We start from the raw sequence: 20,602 nt of genomic DNA on the forward strand, positions 1-20,602 counted from the left end.
AAGATGCATAGTGGACGGATCGATAGCTGATTAAATGCTTGTGAGTGTGACTCCGTATAAGTCCGTATAATACACAACCATAGAAGCACAGTGTGATTTGACGATAATGTGTACTATGAAGTACAAAAAAATAAACTAAAATATAATAAAAAACTATTTAGACATTAAAAAAAAAGGACAAAAACACAACAAAATTACTAGGGATGTACCAATATTAAAATTTTTGGCTGATACTGATAATTTGGTATATTTGAATGCCAATAACCTATATATTGGCCAATAAATCTAAATCTAAATTTTTTATATAATTTTTGAGAACCTGATTACAAAAATAAAACTCTCACCATGAAATCTATGTCCCAAGAACACAATAATAATGTTCTCATTATAATTTTATGAAGCCTATATGACAGACTTGCGCTGCACTTGTTGCACTGAACGGTATTTTCCTTTTTCAAAAGTGATTTCAATCATATTTCTAGCAATTCAAAACCATTATGTTGAACAGTGCACATCTGAAGTGTCTCAGCTAAAGGAAATAATCCATTATTTATCAGCTTAAATATATCAGGCAAATTTTCCTTTCAGACCGATAACGATAACATTAAAAATGAACATAAATAGGTCGATACCAATAAAGTGGCCGATATATCGTGCACCCTTAAAATTACTTAAAAACATGAAACCAGATAAAATCCAAATATAAATAAATACTGTTATAGTTTATCAGTTATATTAAAATAACACTGGTCTATATGATATGCAACATAAATATCATGTTGATTAGCTTTCCTTTAAGTTATGATTGCAATATGAAAGTTACCATTTACTCTTTACTCTTTCTAGCATTATTTCAGTTTTGTGTGTCAAAGAGGATCGTATCCAATTGATAAGACTAATGTGAAATAGCCTGTCAATCATGATCAAAGTCTTAGCTAATATGTATATGCAATCTGACAAAAAACTGTTGTGCAAGATCTCACCGGACTCATATCAAACAATCTGATAAGCAACAATCATAAAGGACAGAGAAAAAAATCATACAGTGTTGCCCGGCTTTACAATGTAGTTGAAAAATTGGTGTACAAGTGTAGTGTACAAGATATTTGTATATTGAAATATATGCTGTTCTTTTGAACTTTCTATTCAGCAAAAAAATTCTGAAATGAAAAACTGTTTTCAACATTGATAATAATCAGAAATGTTTTTTCAATTTCTGAAGGATCATGTGACACTGAAGACTGGAGTAATGATGCTAAAAATTCAGCTTTGATCTTACAGACCCCAAACTTTTGAACAGTTGTGTAATTGAAAAAGTGCCGTCTATTTTAGTGCATATATATCATCATTCATACAGCATTGGATATTTAAACAAACATAAATCACAAAGACTAATTTGTTCGAGGAAAACAACAAATTGCTCCAAGCTTTCATAGAGGTTTTAGAGTATCTTTCTCTAAAACTTTGTAAAAATTAACGTCATGTTTGGCGACAGTAAAGGAACGCTGAAGTCTCGTGTTGTTTTTCGTTTCAGGTGGGGTGTAGCGTGACCTAGATGAGCAGAACGACGGAGAAGAAGAGGTATGGTAATGCAAAGAGACCTTCAGCGTCTGTCCCTGTCGTTTAAATTACAAGAGCGAGATTAATTTTCCATTTGCAGACCTCTGAAAGATTGCAAACATCTTCCCACAAACATTCCGCTGATAAATGAAAAGCAGCGGCACTCTAGAAATAATGACATGAATTACAGCACACTCTTACTGCGGTAATCGCAGAGTAGCTATTGGATATAAAGGCTGATCAATATGCCCTCTGAAGGCCTGCGGAAGGACGAGCGAGGAAAACCAGTCAGACCAAACCTGAGTAGAGTTTACTGGGACTTTAGTGGACTTTTTTTGACATTACACCTGGGGTCTCATTTATAAAACTGTGCGTAGGATCCTTACTAAAAGTGCACGTGTGCCCGAAAGCCAAAAATGGCGTATGCCAAAAAATATTCAGACTTATAAAACCGTGTGTCCGCCAAAAACTGTGCAAAATTCCCTTTATAAATCCCAGTCAGCGGAAGATTGTGCGCACATGCGTCTCCACCCCGAAATAAGCCTAGTTTTACTATGCATATCCTCATCTGCATATCATTTGCATATGCATATTCATCCACGTGATGCCATGTTTAACGGTAACAAGACATTAGGAAAATATGAGATACGGATGTGCGTCACGTTACATTGCTGAAAATCATTTAGTAGCCGATCCTTTCCTTGTTTTTGAATAAATAAATCAAATAGTATAAAATACATTTCAGAGAAGGCCTTTCTCAATCTTTTCCACTGGCCAAATAGTTGTTTTAATTGCTTTTTATATTTTTAATGGAAACAGATATTGTGCATTATTGATCATTATTTGCACACAAATATTTTCTCAGACCATGAGTTCTGCTGTTATCATGCGCTAAGCAATCCTTAACATTAAAACACAGCATGCCTCAGGAAAAGTGTTCAAAAGCATTGCATCCACTACAAATATTTCTATTTATTAGAACATAAAATTTTTTGTAACTTCTTGGCAATGATTTCATGTATTTTAAGTGCTTAACTCCGTTAATGAAAATGGCATATTTAATCTAAATGTGTGTATCAGATGTAAAACAAGAGTTGAAATCAGTCTTTTATCTATTTAAACTGTTATTGTGAGCATGCACTGTATTTATGATTAAGACTCATATTGAGGATTTAAAGTGGTTTTCCTTCATCTGCCATCAGTCCCTCAGCTCACCATCGGTGTCGCCAAACTGCTCCGTCTCCAAAGTGTTTGTACGCATGAGTCAGAGTTTGCGTGCAGATGCACAACGTATGTGTCGGAAGTGGCGTACGCCTCCTTTAGGGCCTGTTTTGTGCGAACGCAATGGTTATAAATGAAGCCCCACATTTTTTTTAATGCTAGTGTATATTTTTACATGACATTTAAAAGGTTAGTTCACCCAAAGATGTAAACTCTGTCAGTAATTACTCTTCCTCATGTTGTTCAACCCCGTCAGACTTTCGTTCATCTTCAGAACACAAATGAAGATATTTGTGATGAAATCTGAGAGCTGTCTCACTCCTCCATAGGCTTCTCTGTAATCGAGATCTGCCATCCCAGAAAAGTTAGTAAAGACATCGTTAAAATAGTCCAAGTGACTACAGTGGCTCAACCTTAAGTTTATCAAGCGACGAGAATACTTTTTGTGTGCAAAAAACAATATATTACTTTATTCAATTATTGATTTTCTTCTGTGTTTCTCTGAGTGAGTTGATGTAGTGTAACACCGCAGCGCTTCTGGGTTGTACATCAGAACGGAGGCTCACTATTGGCCAGCATCACACACATGACCAGCGTCGGCCAATAGTGAGCCTCCGTTCTGACAGAAGAAAATCAATAGTTGAATAAATTCATTATTTTTGTTTTTGTTTTTTGCGCACAAAAAGTATTCTCGTCGCTTGATAAACTTAAGGTTGAGCCACTGTAGTCACTTGGACTATTTTAACGATGTCTTTACTAACTTTTCTGGGATGGCAGATCTCGATTACAGAGAAGCCTATGAAGGAGTGAGACAGCTCTCAGATTTCATCACAAATATCTTAATTTGTGTTTCGAAGATGAAGAAAGTCTGACGGGGTTGGAACAACATGAGGGAGAGTAATTACTGACAGAGTTTTCATTTTTGGGTGAACTAACCCTTTAATTAACATTTCCCCCCTAAATTCTTCCTGACACAAAAAAAGTGTTAACATTATGAATAATGTGATTGACACACACACACACACACACACACACACACACACACACACACACACACACACACACACACACACAGATGTAATGAGAATTATGAAAAAATGTTATGAAATGTCATGATAAAAAGAATCTCACAAAACATAAAAATAGAGAGCCGGCTATCCTAAAACTACTAAAGTTCTTCAGATTTTCCCCATTTTCCCAGACTCTCCGCTTTTATCCCTACACCTCCTTTCAGTTTGCCCATTGTCCCGCAGGATACAATTGAATTGCCGTCTCTCCAGCTTCTGCGGCCCATCAGGACTGCAGCTGTGCATTATCCCATTACAGCCAAATAGTTTTGACACCCACTGACTAACCGATCCCATAGATAATATCATAAAGAGTGTGCTCGATACAAATCGGGTCAGGATAACTCATTTAACCCCACCATACATATTTCTTATGTGTAACTTGAAACGCTGGAAAAAATGAAATCAATAGAAATGTTTCTTGTTAATGAAGATGTACCGGGCTGCCGTTTCTGTGGCCTGTGTGGCTTTCAGAGCTCGCTGGTTTATCTGAAATAAATCTCCCACCCACCACTGCGGTCAGACAGGCGGTCAACACAAACCCCTCTAACCTCGCCGCTCTAAGTGTCGTCTCGTGTGTGTAAATGTATGTGCGACGGAGTGTCCAAAACGTGACTGTTAAACTAGTGCTAAATCACATTTGTGATCTTTCGCAGATGCCGATGGCGCCGAAAACTGCTGACGGTCTAATATGAAACGTGATTACTTTAAGCTTCATTACTAGTTCAGTGAGTCATGCAATATTGAGGTGTTAATCACAAAGTTTAAGTGGCTTTCATGTTTTCTATGAAATATGAAAGCAACATTTTATTTCTTGAACAGTGAAATTGAACTGGATGAACCACATTTAAAGCTGTTGTGGGAATAGCTGTTATGCGCACGCATGTGAAAGTTATATTAATGTGTCCAAAGTCCATATATATACATTATCACTGCTTGACTATTTATGTATTGAATATTGTTTTGTTTTTTTAATCGTATTCTGTTTCTGCTTTGCATTAGAGTGATTTTACCAGGTTTAGGGGATTTCACTTTTTGGTAAAACGTTGAGTCAAAATGAATACTTTTATTCAGCAAAATGCATTAAATTGAGCAAAAGTGATCGTTTATAATGTTACAAAAGATTCTATTTCAAATAATGTTTTTTTTTACTTTCTGTTCATCAATAGAATCCTGAAATATCTGAAGTATCACAAATGTATCACCACAAAAAATATGAATCATATGGAACTGTTTTCAACATTGACAATAATCATAAATGTTTCTTGAGCATCAAATCATCATATTAGAGTGATTTCTGAAGGATCATGTGACACTGAAGACTGGAGTAATGATGCTGAAAATTCAGCTTTGATCACAGGATATAAATTACACTTTACTATATATTCACTATATATTTACTATATATTCAATTGTAATAATATTTCACAATATCACTGTTTTTACTGTATTTTTAATGAAATACATGCAGTCTTGGTGAGCAGAAGGGACTTGTGTGTTGTCATTAACCTCTTTAAAAAGAAATGAATGAAGTCATCAGACTAACAAGAGAAAGAAAATCTCTGGTTTGCTGGTAGATAAGAAAGGGTAGAGATATCACACACACACACACACACACACACACACACACACACACACACACACACACACACACACACACAGATTAGACATGCATAAACACTCACACATACACACACACACACACACACACACACACACACACACACACACACACACACACACTCACACTCTCTCTCACACACACACACACACACACACACACACACACACACACACACACACACACACACACTCATGTCTGGTTCACTATCTTTGTGGGAACTCTCCATAGACGTAATGGTTTTTATACTGTCCAAACTGTATATTCTCTCTCCTTACACTAACCCTACGCCTAAACCTACCCATAAACACACACACACACACACACACACACACACACACACACACACACACACACACACACACACACACACGCACACACACACACACACACACACACACAGAGAGAGTGTAGTGATAAAGCGAGAGCGGTCAGCCCCCCTCACTCCTCCTCTCTCACATACATCACTGCCTCCCGTTTGCATGACGGTACACATTGATCGGCCGTCATACTGATCACATTACAGGCCGGCCAGATTAGATTTGCATTTTTAATTTTCCTACCAAAAAAACACCATTGACCGGGAGATGAGAGGGGAATTTTTGAGACGTATAAATGTTGGACAGAGGCCGTAGAGGTCAATGGTGGATTTAAGTGAACATGCATTAAGAGATCGTAAACCTCAAGCACAGATTCAAGGTGAGGCTGGTGCTCAAGATCATGATCATGTTTACTCGGCCATAAAAATATGCCATAAAATGTTATCTTATACCTTTATGGATTCAACAAGCAAAATCTCCCATCTCTGATCTTGTTTCTTGACCATTCAAGTGTGAATAAAGTTTTTATCCTTTAGAAATCAATCTAATCTGCTGATTTGCTGCTCAAGAAACATTTATGATTATCATCAACTGTTTATTTTTGTGCTGCTTCAATTCTTTGATGAACAGAAAATCAGCATTTATTAGAAATATAATCTTTTGTAACATTATAAATGTGTTTACTGGTTTTTTTTTTTACCAATTGAATGCATCCTTGCTCAATAAACATATTAATTTCTTCCATGAGCCTAAAAATAGCCATTATTTAGCCATTAAGTTTAGTATTGTTAGACATGCCGAAATGACATACTTCACATTTAAAGGGATAGCTATCATTTATTCATCCTAATATTTTATTTTGTGGTTCACACAAAAATGCATACAGGTTTTGAATGACATGAGTAAATGACATGTTCTTTTTCACTTTTGGGTGAACTGTTCCTTTACTGATTACTGATTTTATTACTTTTAAGAGTCTGTCCAAATTGTTGTTGGTTTAATAATCTAGTGCAATGACTGATTGAGATAATAGATGGTTGAGTGGAACAAGTTGCAAATTGAAAGTAACCTCATGACCCCCTGATTCCCCCTCATTAATAACAATAAATGACATTAAACTGGGTCTAGTGGGGCACGTTTTGGCCCTTTGTTTGAAAATATAAAACCTTTTCAGTGTTGATACTGCTTATCTTGAATTTGGCCTTAGGCTTGATCACGATCAGAATTGAATGTGTATCATAGATTGATAGAGGTTATGTATTTGATTTTTAAGGCCTGTTTGCCTGTAATTTCACAGTCAATTGTTAAGGCAGGAAAGTGGTGGAAATAGAAGAAATGGGATTAGAACATCATGAAAGCCAGATTCGAACTCATGTTCCCAAGAGCACCTGCATGACCCACTGCGCCACAGCCCAAAACATGCATAGTCAGGTTTGTTGAGCATTAGCATACATCTGTTCAATGCATCTTTTTAACCCCATTACCACTATAAGCTAGCCATTTCATTGCTGTTATTGTCTAAGGAATGGATGAATTGTGTAGTACTGTGGGCAGCTCGACCACAACCACAAGCACTTTCTGTGAGCCAATCAATGTGGAGAAGAAAGCAGAGCCGCCTCCTTCTGCCAATGACAAGATGGGCGGAAGTGACCAGTGCCAAGCCAATAGGGAATCGATACAACGCAAAACCTTCCCAGAAAACCTGCAAGACAATCAGACGCACAGAGAGGAACACACACTTCATCATCGTCTTGATAGTCTTACTGGAGGTCAGTAAGTTTTCTATCATAGCTCAGTTTTCTGCATCACACATGTCCCTTCTAACTCAACATGGACCACTGAAGGGTTTATATCCAGGGAGTTTGGTGCTGTTTAAATGTTGCTGTATGTCAAAGTCAAGATCAGTCTTCTTAAGCCCAAGAACTATGTGGACTTGAGTGGTCTTGTCTAGCTAAATCTTGGCTTTCAAAGAGCTTTGAACTGGGTAGTTATGGCCTAGTGGTTGAAGTTTAGCTTTTGGTATTCCTCAGGGTGGTCACAACAGAGCATAAAGCATAACATTTAAAGAAAAAAATAATTGTAAGTGCGTCCCATCAAGCCGGGGACACACTAAATGACTGTAAGGCCGATTATGAATGTAATCTGATACTCACGACTGACCATGCCCAAACTCGCCGAGTCAGAGACAGTTGTGTTTAGTCTGTGTTCAAATTCGGTGTTTAAAATCTGCTTCAGTCTTTGGAAAGAGTCTGTAAGTATGTTCAGTTCAGTCTTAGGGCCCTATTTTAACGATCTAAGTGCATGGTCTAAAGCGCAGGTCGCAAGTTCACTTAGGACATTTAAACAATGTCCGAATCCACTTTTGCTAGTTTAACGACGGGAAAAATGGTCGGTGCTCCCGGTGCATGGTCTAAAAGGGTTGTCCATATTCAAATAATGAGTAATGGGTGTATTTTGGGATTTACTTGTGTTAAACCAATCAGAGTCTCATCTCCCATTCCCTTTAAATGCCAGTTGTGCTCGCGACACGGCAGATTCGCTATTTACATGACGGAATTTGATAGTGGAAAGACCGAAGCGTCTCCAGAGCGCAAACGGATCTGCTCGTGCACGAGGTAAAAGTGCACAAGCAGACCATCTACGGGACAAGCCGGACTCCACCATATCTTTATGTACACAATAATAATATTTTACACTGTAATCCTTTATTTGAAATATTTGGCATGTTTGTGTGCTGCTGTGCGTCCCTGTGTGTGTAATAAGAGTGTACGTGCGTTGTGGACCCGCCTATAGGCGCACATTACTAACGTGCTCATTAAATAACAAAAAAAAAATATTGCGCCATTGACTTTAGAGCAGGTTTCAGTTGATCAATGGCTCAGTCTATTTCTGTTCCTCAAAATAGCAATGATCCAACAATGCGCCAGAACACACCTCGTTTTCAGACCAGCAGCCCATGGGCGCACAAATGGGCGCAAATGCATTTGCTATTTAAACAACGTGGAGCAGGACGTGAAAATGATAACTGCGTCGGGCTGAAACTAGCAAAAAACACTTGTCGCGCTTGGCGCTGCATTGCGCCCGGGTGTAAGATAGGGCCCATAGAATGTTTCAGCTACAGTAGTTGGCATTAGGCATACTTATGCATTGTTCTATGCCATTTTGTAGTATAAATGGTGCGAGTAGTGTGTTCACACTGAAAATTCCAAGAAGAAAAGTTGCACTTCAAATACCCGGATTTTGCACTTAATTAACCAAAAATATAAAGCGTGGAATATTGGACTCTTCATACTCTCAACTCAAGTCACAGCTTTAATTACATAGCTAAAGGGAAGGGCTATCAAACTGGGCTGGATGACAAATAGCCTAGTGTAAACCTCATACTCTAGATAGTTAAGTGTGTAGTATAAGTGCACGGTGTTTAGTATGTCATTTGGGTCACAGCTGTATTGTGTACTATATTTTGTTTCAGTAATATTTATTCTTTCATATTTTGTATTTTGAGGGTATTTCATGGTACTAGACAATATTCACCTCTATATTATGCAGCGTATATGTCTGTATCAATCTATCCATCAATCTGAAATTTGGTACATCACTGCTAGTGCAAAGTGTCCATAAATCGAATACAAGAAAGTATACCGACACGTTTTATAAAGTCCCAACTGTGAAGATCTTTTGCGATGCATAAGAACCTTTTGAGCGCATTTTTTTATGTAACAATAGCAGTGGCTCCCGTGGCTTGGAAAGTTAATGATGAAGTTCCTAAAGTTTCTTTGTCAACAATGGCATCTTTGGCATGGAAAGGTCTTTTGACTACTGTTATTTTACAATTCCTACACCCAGTAGAAGCATCAAAGCTTGTGTTATGAAGGCCAAACCCTTCATAAAGAGGGATAGACATGGTCATTTCTGATTCAAACACACTCCTAAAGTTCTCTGTAATTCTCTATAACTAAGACTGACTCCTTGCAAACGCCCGTCAAGTTAAAGAGCGAGGGAGTGTAAACAGAACTCTCCACCACCTCCTATTCTCTTCCTTATTTCACGATCTGTTATGTCTTGACATCTCCATTAACTCATAAATCCAATACAGTGGAGCTCAACAGAATCCGTCTCCAGGCGAGGTTGGGGTGGAGGGAGCGAGAGGAGCCCGGAGAGGAGGAGAGAGGGATGGGAAATGATGAGAAGATCAATCGGTCCCTGGGCTGTCACTCCGCTCGCTCGTTTTCACATCCATCTCCACCCTCCTCCCACCATCCATTCGTCGGAGACTGACACCCCCCCTCCTTCTTCTGGCAGGCCCGGCGGATTCTGCAGGCACGGCTGTTTCGGGCCCGCAATAATCCGATTGAGTGTGGGATCAATGACAAGCTGTGGTCAGCGATCTGTAGTCGCTCCGGCTCCCGTTGCACGCTGACCACAGGATCCCCAAACCGCTGACCACCTAACCGGCATGGCCTGACCACTAATTTGGTCTGCTATGCCAAGGCGCCTGGCCAAGGTGGGCAAGCAAAACTGGCATGTGAAGCGCCTAAAATATACTGCTTCAAATGTTAATGGTTGTGTATGTTTCTGTAGCTCAACTCTAGTGATGTCAAGGTCATGGATTTACCTTAAATGAAATGGTTTATACTTTAATTAATGCTGGAATTTAAGCTTGAAAGTTTCCTAGCTCTCGGAAACGGTGTGATGCTTTTTGACTGAAACTTGAGTGCGCGATAAATCTGGAATAACTAAGTAAGTAAATCTGAATAACTTCTTACTGTAAACCTACACTAAATGTAATATAAATCAAAAAACACTTTATAAGCTTTTTCTTATATGAGCTGTATTTATCGCCTGGCCTGATCACTCATTTGGTTCGCTATGTTAAAAGTTGGACAAATTTCTGTAGCTCAACTAGTAAGATCATGGGTAGAGCTGCTCGATTATGGCAAAAATCATGCTGAAATAATGATTATTTAACACGATTATATGATCAAAGTCTTATTTCACGATATGAGTAATTTTAAATAAATGAAATTTCCCATTTATACATACTTCTGCAAAAAACTAATACTAGGTTAACTAATGTAAGAAAAAGGTCCTCAGAACAATTACATAAGACAAGTAAACAGATCCACAAACCGCTGACCACTAATTTGGTCTGCTATGCCAAGGCGCCTGGCCAAGATGGGCAAGTAAAACTGGCACGTGAAGAGCCTAAAATATACAGCAATTATGACTTCAAATGTTAATGGTTGTATATGTTTCTGTAGCTCAACTCAAGGCCATGGATTTATCTTAAATTAAATAGTTTATGCTTTAATTAATGCTTGAATTTATTCTTGAAAGTTTCCTAGCTCTTGAAAACGGTATGATGCTTTTTGTCTGAAACTTGAGAGCTCGATAAATCTGGACCAGCGCCTCTACAGAGTTCGATTTGAATAAAAGTGTCTACTGAATAACTTCTTAGTGTAAACCTTCACTATATGCAATATAAATCAAAAAACCTTTTTCTTAAATTAACCATATTTATTGCATGGCCTGACCACTCATTTGGTCCTCTATGTTAAATGTTGGACATTGTAAGATCATTGGTAGAGCTGCTCGATAATGGCAAAAAATGAATAATCACGGTAAATACTGAAATCTCGATTATTTAACACGATTATTGGTCACACAATTTCATTATACATACTTCAGCAAAAACTAATACTAATGTAAGAAAAAGGTCCTCAAACAATGACAAGTAAACAGTCAGCAATACAACAGAATGAAAGTACAAGTACTAAAGCAAAAGACCCCATCCCCATGTCTGGACGATGTTCTGGTGCTGAGATATGGCTTATTAATGTGTTTGTACGGTTGCTAGGGCTGGTTGCTAGGGCATTGCAAGGGGGTTCTGGGTGGTTGCTATGGTGTTGCTAGGGTGTTCTGCATGGTTGCTAGAGCAGTGTTTTAGGTTTTTCAGGAAGATTGGTGGTATTCACATAAGTTATAGCCTACAACAAAAACGTAAAAACACAGAGCATAGTCTTCATGTAAACATTAAATATAGATTCATCCTTATTAAAGCTACTTAAGTTATTCAGTCAAGAGCAGTAAGTGATTTTTGATGATCATTTGTTGTTTAAGTATTAATGAAAGACTGCAGATTGTTTATTAGGCTACTGTCACTTTAAGACCCGCACAGATCCAATATACTGTTACACAAGTTTTCTTTCTCAGCAGTGTACGTTTACTTAAAGCATAACGCACTGTGTTTACGTGAATACTCTCCAAAAAGGCATTTTGACAGTTTTCTGTCTATGTGTTTAGGTGTGTATCCGAAGCCCATTTGCTTATTCACATTCGGCTCCGCCTCGGAGTGTGCACGCAAAAACCCGGCGGGGGAACTGTGTCTCTTTTGCGGCTTAATGAGCTTTTAATAACGCTGTTTAATTTCAAACAGAATTTAGCAACAGCAGACTGCATTTTACAACACTCAACACGGCACAATAATCGTTTTCTTTATAGCAATAATTATATTCAATTGTTTTCATAATCGTTGGGAGCCAAAATCGATATCGATTAATTGCACAGCCCTAGTCAAGGGTTTACCTTAAAGAATAATGCTTTTGGTCCCCTGTTTATACTAGAATTGATGCCAGAATTCATACATGAAAGTTTCCCAGCTCTTCACAACTTTATGAGCAGAAAGTGATGCTTTTTGTCTGAAATTGGAGCGGTCGATAAATCTGCACCATCGCCTCTTCAGAGTGTGGCCCGTGGGTGTTGGTCAGCCATCCTCTCCTCTTGATTGTGTTTGTGTGTTTCTTGTGTGCTTGCGGTGTTCTCGGGTTTCCTTAATGGTTCCCAGGATGCACTGTGGCTGTGGCGGGGGGGTGAGGCTCAATGAGACACATGAGATGCAGCCCAGCGAAGGATATGGCCATCATTGACATCTTCCACAATTCATATCCTCAGCCATTGCAGGGAATGTACAGTCTGTACATCAGTAAACACCTTTCTGAATCATGCATTAGCCGTTAACAGAATTAGGAAGTTGGATAAAGACGGAATTGCAGGTGATGCAGGACTGATTGTTCCATTAGTGTAGCGTTTTCGTGCCATTTTTCCAAAAAGAACCATTACAGCGCACACATTCTCTCTCGATAACCTTTCCTCTTTCCCAGGAGGCTCCGCTCCATGCATGGAAAAACTTTTCTATGCAGTTCAGTTTTTTTTAACAATAATCGCACAGAATCAGCATTATTCTGGTCAGAGGTTTGCTCGATATCTTTGTAGAAACTAATTAAACAAAGTCAGTGCATCTGATGTGGATGGATGGCTTTTTAATGATGTCAGCTGAAGTGAATATGCAAGCGTTCTCGCGCCAATGGCAGATTGCAGATTGATTTTTCAAGGGTGTCATTACATATTATTAAAATCTCACGCACCGAGTGAGGAGAGCGTTGTTGAAGACACTGGATTAGATTGCGGCATCTTGCAGGCATTATATGATCAACAGCCTCCTTCTAGATGCTTCACCAAATGCATGGTCAAGAAATGCAGTACTGATGAAAACTTACTGAAAGAGGCTGAAATTAGGGGATAGTGACTTATTAATGAGATTTATGCTGGAATTATGCAGATAGATTACAATTAAGCGATGGGATTCAACCAAAAATGAAATTAAATAATTACAAAGAATCATTGCACATTGCGTAACTCATTAAATTAAACGATTTTGATGTTCTATTTTGAAATAGAAAGACTAAAATAGTATTTCTTGTAAAATGTACTTCAGTAATCTTTTATTTAAAACTTCGAAAAGTTATACAACTCCTTTTGTATTTTCTTTAAAACCTAGTTTACATTACATTTTATTCATGGTTAGTTATTTGTATTTAAGTATTTTGTATTAATGAGTGCAAAAACGTCTTTGTCAAAGCATCCATCCTCCACATGAGGAGAAACAGACTGACTGAAATTAGGAGATTGTGATTTATTGATGAGATTTATGCTGTAATTATGTAGAGTAGTTTGATTGAAATTAACCAATGGGATTCATGAGATAGTTCAACCAAAACAATAATTATAAAGAATCATTGCGCATTGAGTAATGCATTGAATTGAACATGAAATTTTAAAGACTAAAATAGTATTTTCGGTTACACTTTATTTTAAGGTGTCATTGTTACCGTGTAATTATATATTTAAGTACTGAGTAATATTAAGCAACTACATGCACTTACTATAGGTTAGGATTAGGATTTGGTTGAGGGTTAGTTGCATGTAATTATGCATAATTTACTGTTATTACTATGGTAAGTACATGTAACATGTAACAAGGACACTGTAAAATAAAGTGTTACCATATTTTCATATAAAATGTACTTCAGTAATCTTTGTTTTATTTAAAACTTCGAAAAAGTTATGAGCAACCTGCTGTCATAGTGGAGATTTTAACTCTTTAAAATGTAAGCATTACATTTTATTCATGGTTAGTTATTTTTTACGAAGCATTTTATGTTAAGCATCCATCCTCAACATGAGCCATATTTTACTCGACATCTTCCAAGAGCATCAATTTAAAAGTAAATGCATCATTTTTATTGCCGCTCTTGTTGATGTTGCATCTTGGAATGTTCCAGTCTGTGTAATTGTTTAAGAATATATATATATTTCTCTCTGCGTTTCTCCTCTTCTCTAGCTTTCTGTCTAATCTAGTTGTCTAATAAACCTGACATTGTATATTAGGAATATTGTTGGCTCTTTAATAAATTGCTTTTGTTGATCTATTGTAAGTCGCTCTGGATAAAAGCGTCTGCTGAATGCATAAATGTAAGATTAGTATACACTCTAAGTCAAAGCCCTAATTTTTCTTTCATACATAATATGTATGGCCTCACAGAGCCACTGTCCCATTGAAGGAGTCCGTTCGGTCCATGAGTGTAATGCTACCCCGTTCCTGCGACCCGGTCCAGGCTCCAGCTCAGGGTACCATTGATTTCCCGCGCCAGATAACGCCGTCTCGCTGTCGGCCCCGAGTCTGACAGCCGCTGTATCTCAGTCTGAATTACACGTGATTCTGTTTAGAAAAGCTATTTATTTATTTTTTATTTGCGTCTACTGTAAAGATCTAGAGTTGATGTCATTTCAGAGTTTTTTAGTCCTCATATCCTTGACAATTTGATATTGCTTGATATCCTTTGGAAACACAAGAAGGTTTATCTGTCAGTATATTTTCAGCCGTATGAAGTTACCCATAAGAACCTGCAGAGGGTGTTGCAGTGTCACATGATACACTGCGCTGACACACCGGCATCAGTGTCTTATAATCCACTGTTCCGGGATCAGCTGAGCAACAATCCCAGTTGGGAATCATCATTGTTTTAGCATCAGAGATGACCTCAAACCATCAGCTCCCAGCTTGCCGTAAGAGGCATTTACATTTATGCTTTTATCCAAAGCGACTTACTTTGCATTCCAAGGTACACATTTACATTCTTATCAATTTGACATACTTCAATGATTTTTACTCATATATGTATTACTAGTGTTCAAAAGTTCAGGGTCAGTAAGATTTTCTTCCTCTTTTTTTAAAAAAAAAAAAGAAAAAAAATTAATACTTTTATTCAGCAAGAATGCATCATATTAGAGTGATTTCTGAAGGATCATGTGACACTGAAGACTGGAGTAATGATGCTGAAAATTCAGCTTTGATCACAGGATATAAATTACATTTAACAATATATTCACGTAGAAAACAGTTATTTTGAATTGTAATAATATTTCACAATATTGCTGTTTATATTGTATTTTTTTTAATCAAATTATAGCAGCCTTGGTGAGCAGAAGAGACTTTTGAGCGGTAGTGTATGTAAATAAATGTATAGAAAGAGATTATTTTCTCTCCCTGTTTTATTTATTTTTTTGTGTGTAAATAATCAATTTTAGTAATTGCATCTCATTTGTGGCAAACAATAGGAAAGAAAACCACAAATCAGATGTTTTTTATATCTCATTCGTTTTGTCTTAGACAGGGACATTACATGCTTCTCAGATGTTGTGTCGGCAATCAAAAGTCTCAATATAATCTCAAGCATTTCTTAGTGAATTCATGAGCTGCTATGCACATACTTATATTTTTATTCTCTAATTTTTGGCTAGAAAGATTTAAAACAAAGCTTACATAACCAAGAGCTCCTTTAGGTCTCTTGAGACACATCTGAGCAACATATACAGTCAAACCAAACATTATTCCGACACCAGATATAATTTTTACTAGTGTGTGCAGGACACTATAGTTCATTTATGTAAGTGAGGAGAGCAAAATAAAGTAAACTGTGACATATTATACCCAATAATTCTTCATACAGTAGACTAATGTATAAACATTTGGGAGCAGAAATGATTGGGACACTTTGAGCTGATCATGTTTTGCTGAAGTGTGTGTTCTTTAATTGCTAATGCTCTTTTTACACACAGACTGAACACAATGAAGCATTGCTTGGTGACTGGTTGAGCTAAACTGGTATTATCTAATTGTGTAGTTAAATTTAACAGCTGACAGATATTCAACATAATTCATGTGTGAGACAGTCTAACAGAAGGACGGACAAAACCAGTCAAATATCAACTGAGTTCTTGTCATATTTTATAACCATTTTCTAAACTATAGCAAATAAACTGTCATAACGTGAGAAATGTTGAAGGAATCTGAATAAATTTACGTTTGACTGTAGATTTATAATATTGGATGTTAGAAATTGTGGAACACAACCTTCAATTTAAAAACCCAATCTTTGCCACGTTTGAAAAGTTGTTTAGAGCGGAGCCAAAATGATCGGATCTCATTTTCCATTTCAAACAAGCTGAAACCCAAAGAACAACTGAGAGCGAGAGATAGAGAGCAGAGAAGAGTGAAACAATGTCTCTCTTCCCTCGTCCTCGAGGGAGAAGTGAGACCCTTTTAAGTGCTGTCTCTCTTTTTCTCCTGTCTTCCAGCCCTTCATCCCTCTCTCGACTCGCTGACATCCTATCAGGCTCAGCGGCTCGGCAGTCGATAGCCCATTAGTAAATAAGGGATGCATAATTTATTAAATATGCTTCAGATACATATTTCAGCCTTGGGTTACCGGTCATATCTCTTTGAGGAGTTTGGCTTTAATTAGGGTCTCCAGCAGGGGCGTCTCGCTCAAGCGTCTGTGAGCTATAGCACTCTGGACTGTCTCTGGTGACACTGACGTTAAGAGAGAATGAGGGCGTTTGGTGGAGATTTGGCTCTCTGTAATAATACACCCGCTCAGATCAGTGTGTGTTGAGTCTTGGATCCTGCTTAAGCATCGTCGCGTTAGTCGATTAGCTCCGGTATTGCTCGGGTTTGATGGTCAGTAACCAGCATAAACCGGTCTAGACCAGAATGGAAATTTATGTCTGGGCTAAACTTGTCTTTTCAACAGGGACACAAAAAAAGTCCAGGTCAAATTTCCCCAAAATTAATTTGTATTAGCAAAAACTAATTTAGTACAAACCAATGTCATTTTCTACTATATGAACTCTTTACAATTTCAAAATTTCTGATTTTCTCACACAATTTTAATTATTATATATTATCATATGCATACCAATTATGTATGTACAGAAGTATATACACACCCAGTAGTGTGTGTGTGTGTGTATATATATATATATATATATATATATATATATATATATATATATATATATATATATATATAAAATATTTAAATATAAGGAAGAACAAAAAAATAAACTTGGTATTTATCTGATATTAATTAAGGTATTTATCTGATAAAATTATTTGACAAAAAAGGCTAATCTACAGCTACAGGTTTTATTGTAAAATGCAAAAAAGAAAATTCATATAACAAAAACAAAAAAAAGTACACCGACTGGAACATAATCAATTTTTAATATTTTAAAACCCAATATATTGGTCATAATTTTTTTTTGTATGACAGCCTGGCCAAAAATGTTGTCGGCATAATTTGTCATGTTTCATTGCGTTATTATCACAAATATAACAATGGACTCCAAGCACAAACGCAATGTGATTACTAAATCTTTAACGATTTAAAATTTTGTATAATATTTGAGTGAAGTGGGGTGAAGTTGGGCGGACATCGCTAATAGACTTTTTCTTTAAGCAAAATGTAATTTCTTACTTTTTATTATTATTTTGGAGTGAAATATGACCCAAACAAGTTATTGACAGGTTTTCCCAAATACATAGAGCATGTTTTTGTAGATTAGACACGGTGCACTTTTTTTTAAGCTAAAAGGCTACATTTACATTATTCTGTTATTGTAATATGAATGTATTTTTGCTGTGAATTTCAGTCTTGCGACAGTCCACTTCAGATACACGAATAGGGAAGATTAGTTCACTTTACACAGTTCCTCATTCGGGCCCCTGATTATCAGACGGTCCCGCACGGCCTCTGTGACATCATCAGCTGCAAGTTTCGATATTTCGATATTAATCCATCCAAATCCTTGATGGATAGTGAATAGTGTTGACTTACCAGGATAATTATGGTACTTTATTATAACAGTAGCATGTACAACTAATATTTCTGACAGTCCTTGACTTATTTTAATTTCATATTTTAGACAAACTTTCTAGCTGTCAATCATTTTTTGTTGCTTTTATTCGGCAAGGATGCATTAAAGTGATCAGAAGTGACCATTATAATTTGCAAGATATTTCTATTCCAAATAAATACTGTTCTTTTGAACTTTCTATTAATCAAAGAATCCTAAAAAATATGTGTCATGGTTTCCACAAAAATATAAAGTTGTTTTCAACACTGATAATAATCATAAATGTTTCTTGAGCAGCAAATCATCATATTAGAATGATTTCTGAAGGATCACAGGAATAAGTTATACTTTACTATATATTCACATAGAAACAATATTTCACTGGTTTTATTTGAATTTCGATCAAATAAATGCAGGACGAAAATAAATCCGAAAACTTTTGAACGATAGTATATTTTAGTGTTTTGGTAAGTGTGGTCAATAGGATTGTGTCACATGTACAGTGGCTTTTAAATCCTTAAAGACTAAATCTTCCAGACTGTGGAGTATTTAGAAAAGATATAAATTTCAGAGTCCTGTTCTTGTCATTAAAATCACCGAAATGATATATTTGTTATGTGTGGCTTTGAGCGGCTCAAGTGGACGTTTAAATGCCCTAGTCTGTAATTACAGATACACAGACCCGCTCTGAGCGTTTCGTCATATCACCGCTGACAGCGGCTTTCCAAGTATTTCAGCTTGAGAAAGAGATATTGTGGCAGATAGGAAACGCTCTTCTTGTCAATCTGTCACTCGTATGCTCAAATACACACGTTTGTATGATGCAAGTACATATAATGTTACTCTTTGATTTGACGGCTGTGTTGTTACAAATCTTTGGCCCATTAAGAGACAGACCACAATTGCATGAATGTCTCAAGAATCTAGCCAAGATTCACAGAACATGCTCATTTGATGCGGTTAGGCCTGATTTGAAATGATTTCCAGTAATAATTTCTTTATTTTGATTTGAAACGTTGAGGTTTAGGAGTCGATAATGGCTATAGATTGCAGCAGATTTTATAAAACTGTGAGGTCTCAGCGGAGGATGCCTCGTTGCGTCTGCAAACCACTAAGGAGCAGAAGGCAAGCAAATATTATCTGGAAATCCTCATGTTTCCCACAAGCCCTCAGTCGAGTTGAGCAGCGAGAATCTGGAACACATGCTTTCCATTTGAGCCCTTTCACCCCTGGCATCAGAGACGTGGCATATGCTGAACGTGTAAACACTGAGGCCCAGCATCTCTCCTGTAGGACATGTGACCCTCGCATCTCCTCTGATCCTCCACTAAACCTCTGCTAATGCGCTTTACACATGCAGTTCAGACAAAAATACCAATTCTGCCATTTATGCATGCGTGTGTTGTTCCAATCCTGCAACTCTGTGTTCTTCCAAATCATGCTTTAGTAAATCCTAATTATGACAGTCAGAAAAAGTCATAATTATGACAAAAAGTTGAATTTATGAGATACAAAGTCATAATTATGAGACAATTATGACATAAAAAGTCAAAATTATGAGAAAAAGTCAAAATTATGAGATACAAAGTTATAATTATGACAGAAAATATAATTATGAGATAAAAAGTCACAATTATGAGATAAGCATAATGACATTTAAAATTGTGATAAAAGTCTAAATTATGCTAAAAACAATTATGACAAAAAGTGTAAATTATGAGATACAAAGTCATAATTATGAAACAACAAAATTATGACACAAATTCAAAATTATGACAAAAAGTCTAAATTATGAGATACAAAGTTATAATTATGACAGAAAACATAATTATGAGATACAAAGTCATAATTATGAGATGCAAAGTCATAATTATGAGACAACACAATTATGACACAAATTCAAAATTATGACAAAAAGTGTAAATTATGAGATACAAAGTTATAATTATGACAGAAAACATAATTATGAGATACAAAGTCATAATTATGAGACAACACATAATTATGACACAGAATTATGACAAAAAGTAGAAATTATTAGATAAAAAGAACAATTATGAAAGTCAAAATGATGACAAGTGTATATTATGAGATAAAAAGTCAATTATGACAGTCAAAATGATGACAAAATTGTAAATTATGAGAAAAGTCATAATTATGACATATAAAGTCAAAATGATGAGATAAAAATAATTATGACATTCAAAATTATGTCAAAAAGTTTAATTTATGAGATACAATTACATAAGTAGAAGTGATGGCAAACATAATTATGG

At 36.5% G+C, this 20,602-nt stretch overlaps 1 protein-coding gene across 1 annotated transcript in view; it reads left to right on the plus strand.

Annotated features, from left to right (window-relative positions):
• Positions 1 to 1,537: 1,537 nt before the first annotated feature.
• LOC307149551 (uncharacterized protein) overlaps positions 1,538 to 20,602 on the plus strand; it is a gene marked incomplete at its 3' end in the record, with an annotated part of 47,824 nt that continues 28,759 nt past the window's right edge. Inside the window, exons 1-3 of the mRNA XM_079855921.1 lie at positions 1,538 to 1,581; positions 7,087 to 7,220; positions 7,313 to 7,558. Of these exons, the coding sequence (XP_079712047.1) occupies positions 7,315 to 7,558 (244 nt within the window). The 5' untranslated portion in view covers positions 1,538 to 1,581; positions 7,087 to 7,220; positions 7,313 to 7,314. The remainder of the gene's footprint in view (positions 1,582 to 7,086; positions 7,221 to 7,312; positions 7,559 to 20,602) is intronic.

Source organism: Squalius cephalus (assembly GCF_949319135.1).
Source record: "Squalius cephalus genome assembly, chromosome: 2".
Taxonomy (NCBI): domain Eukaryota; kingdom Metazoa; phylum Chordata; class Actinopteri; order Cypriniformes; family Leuciscidae; genus Squalius; species Squalius cephalus.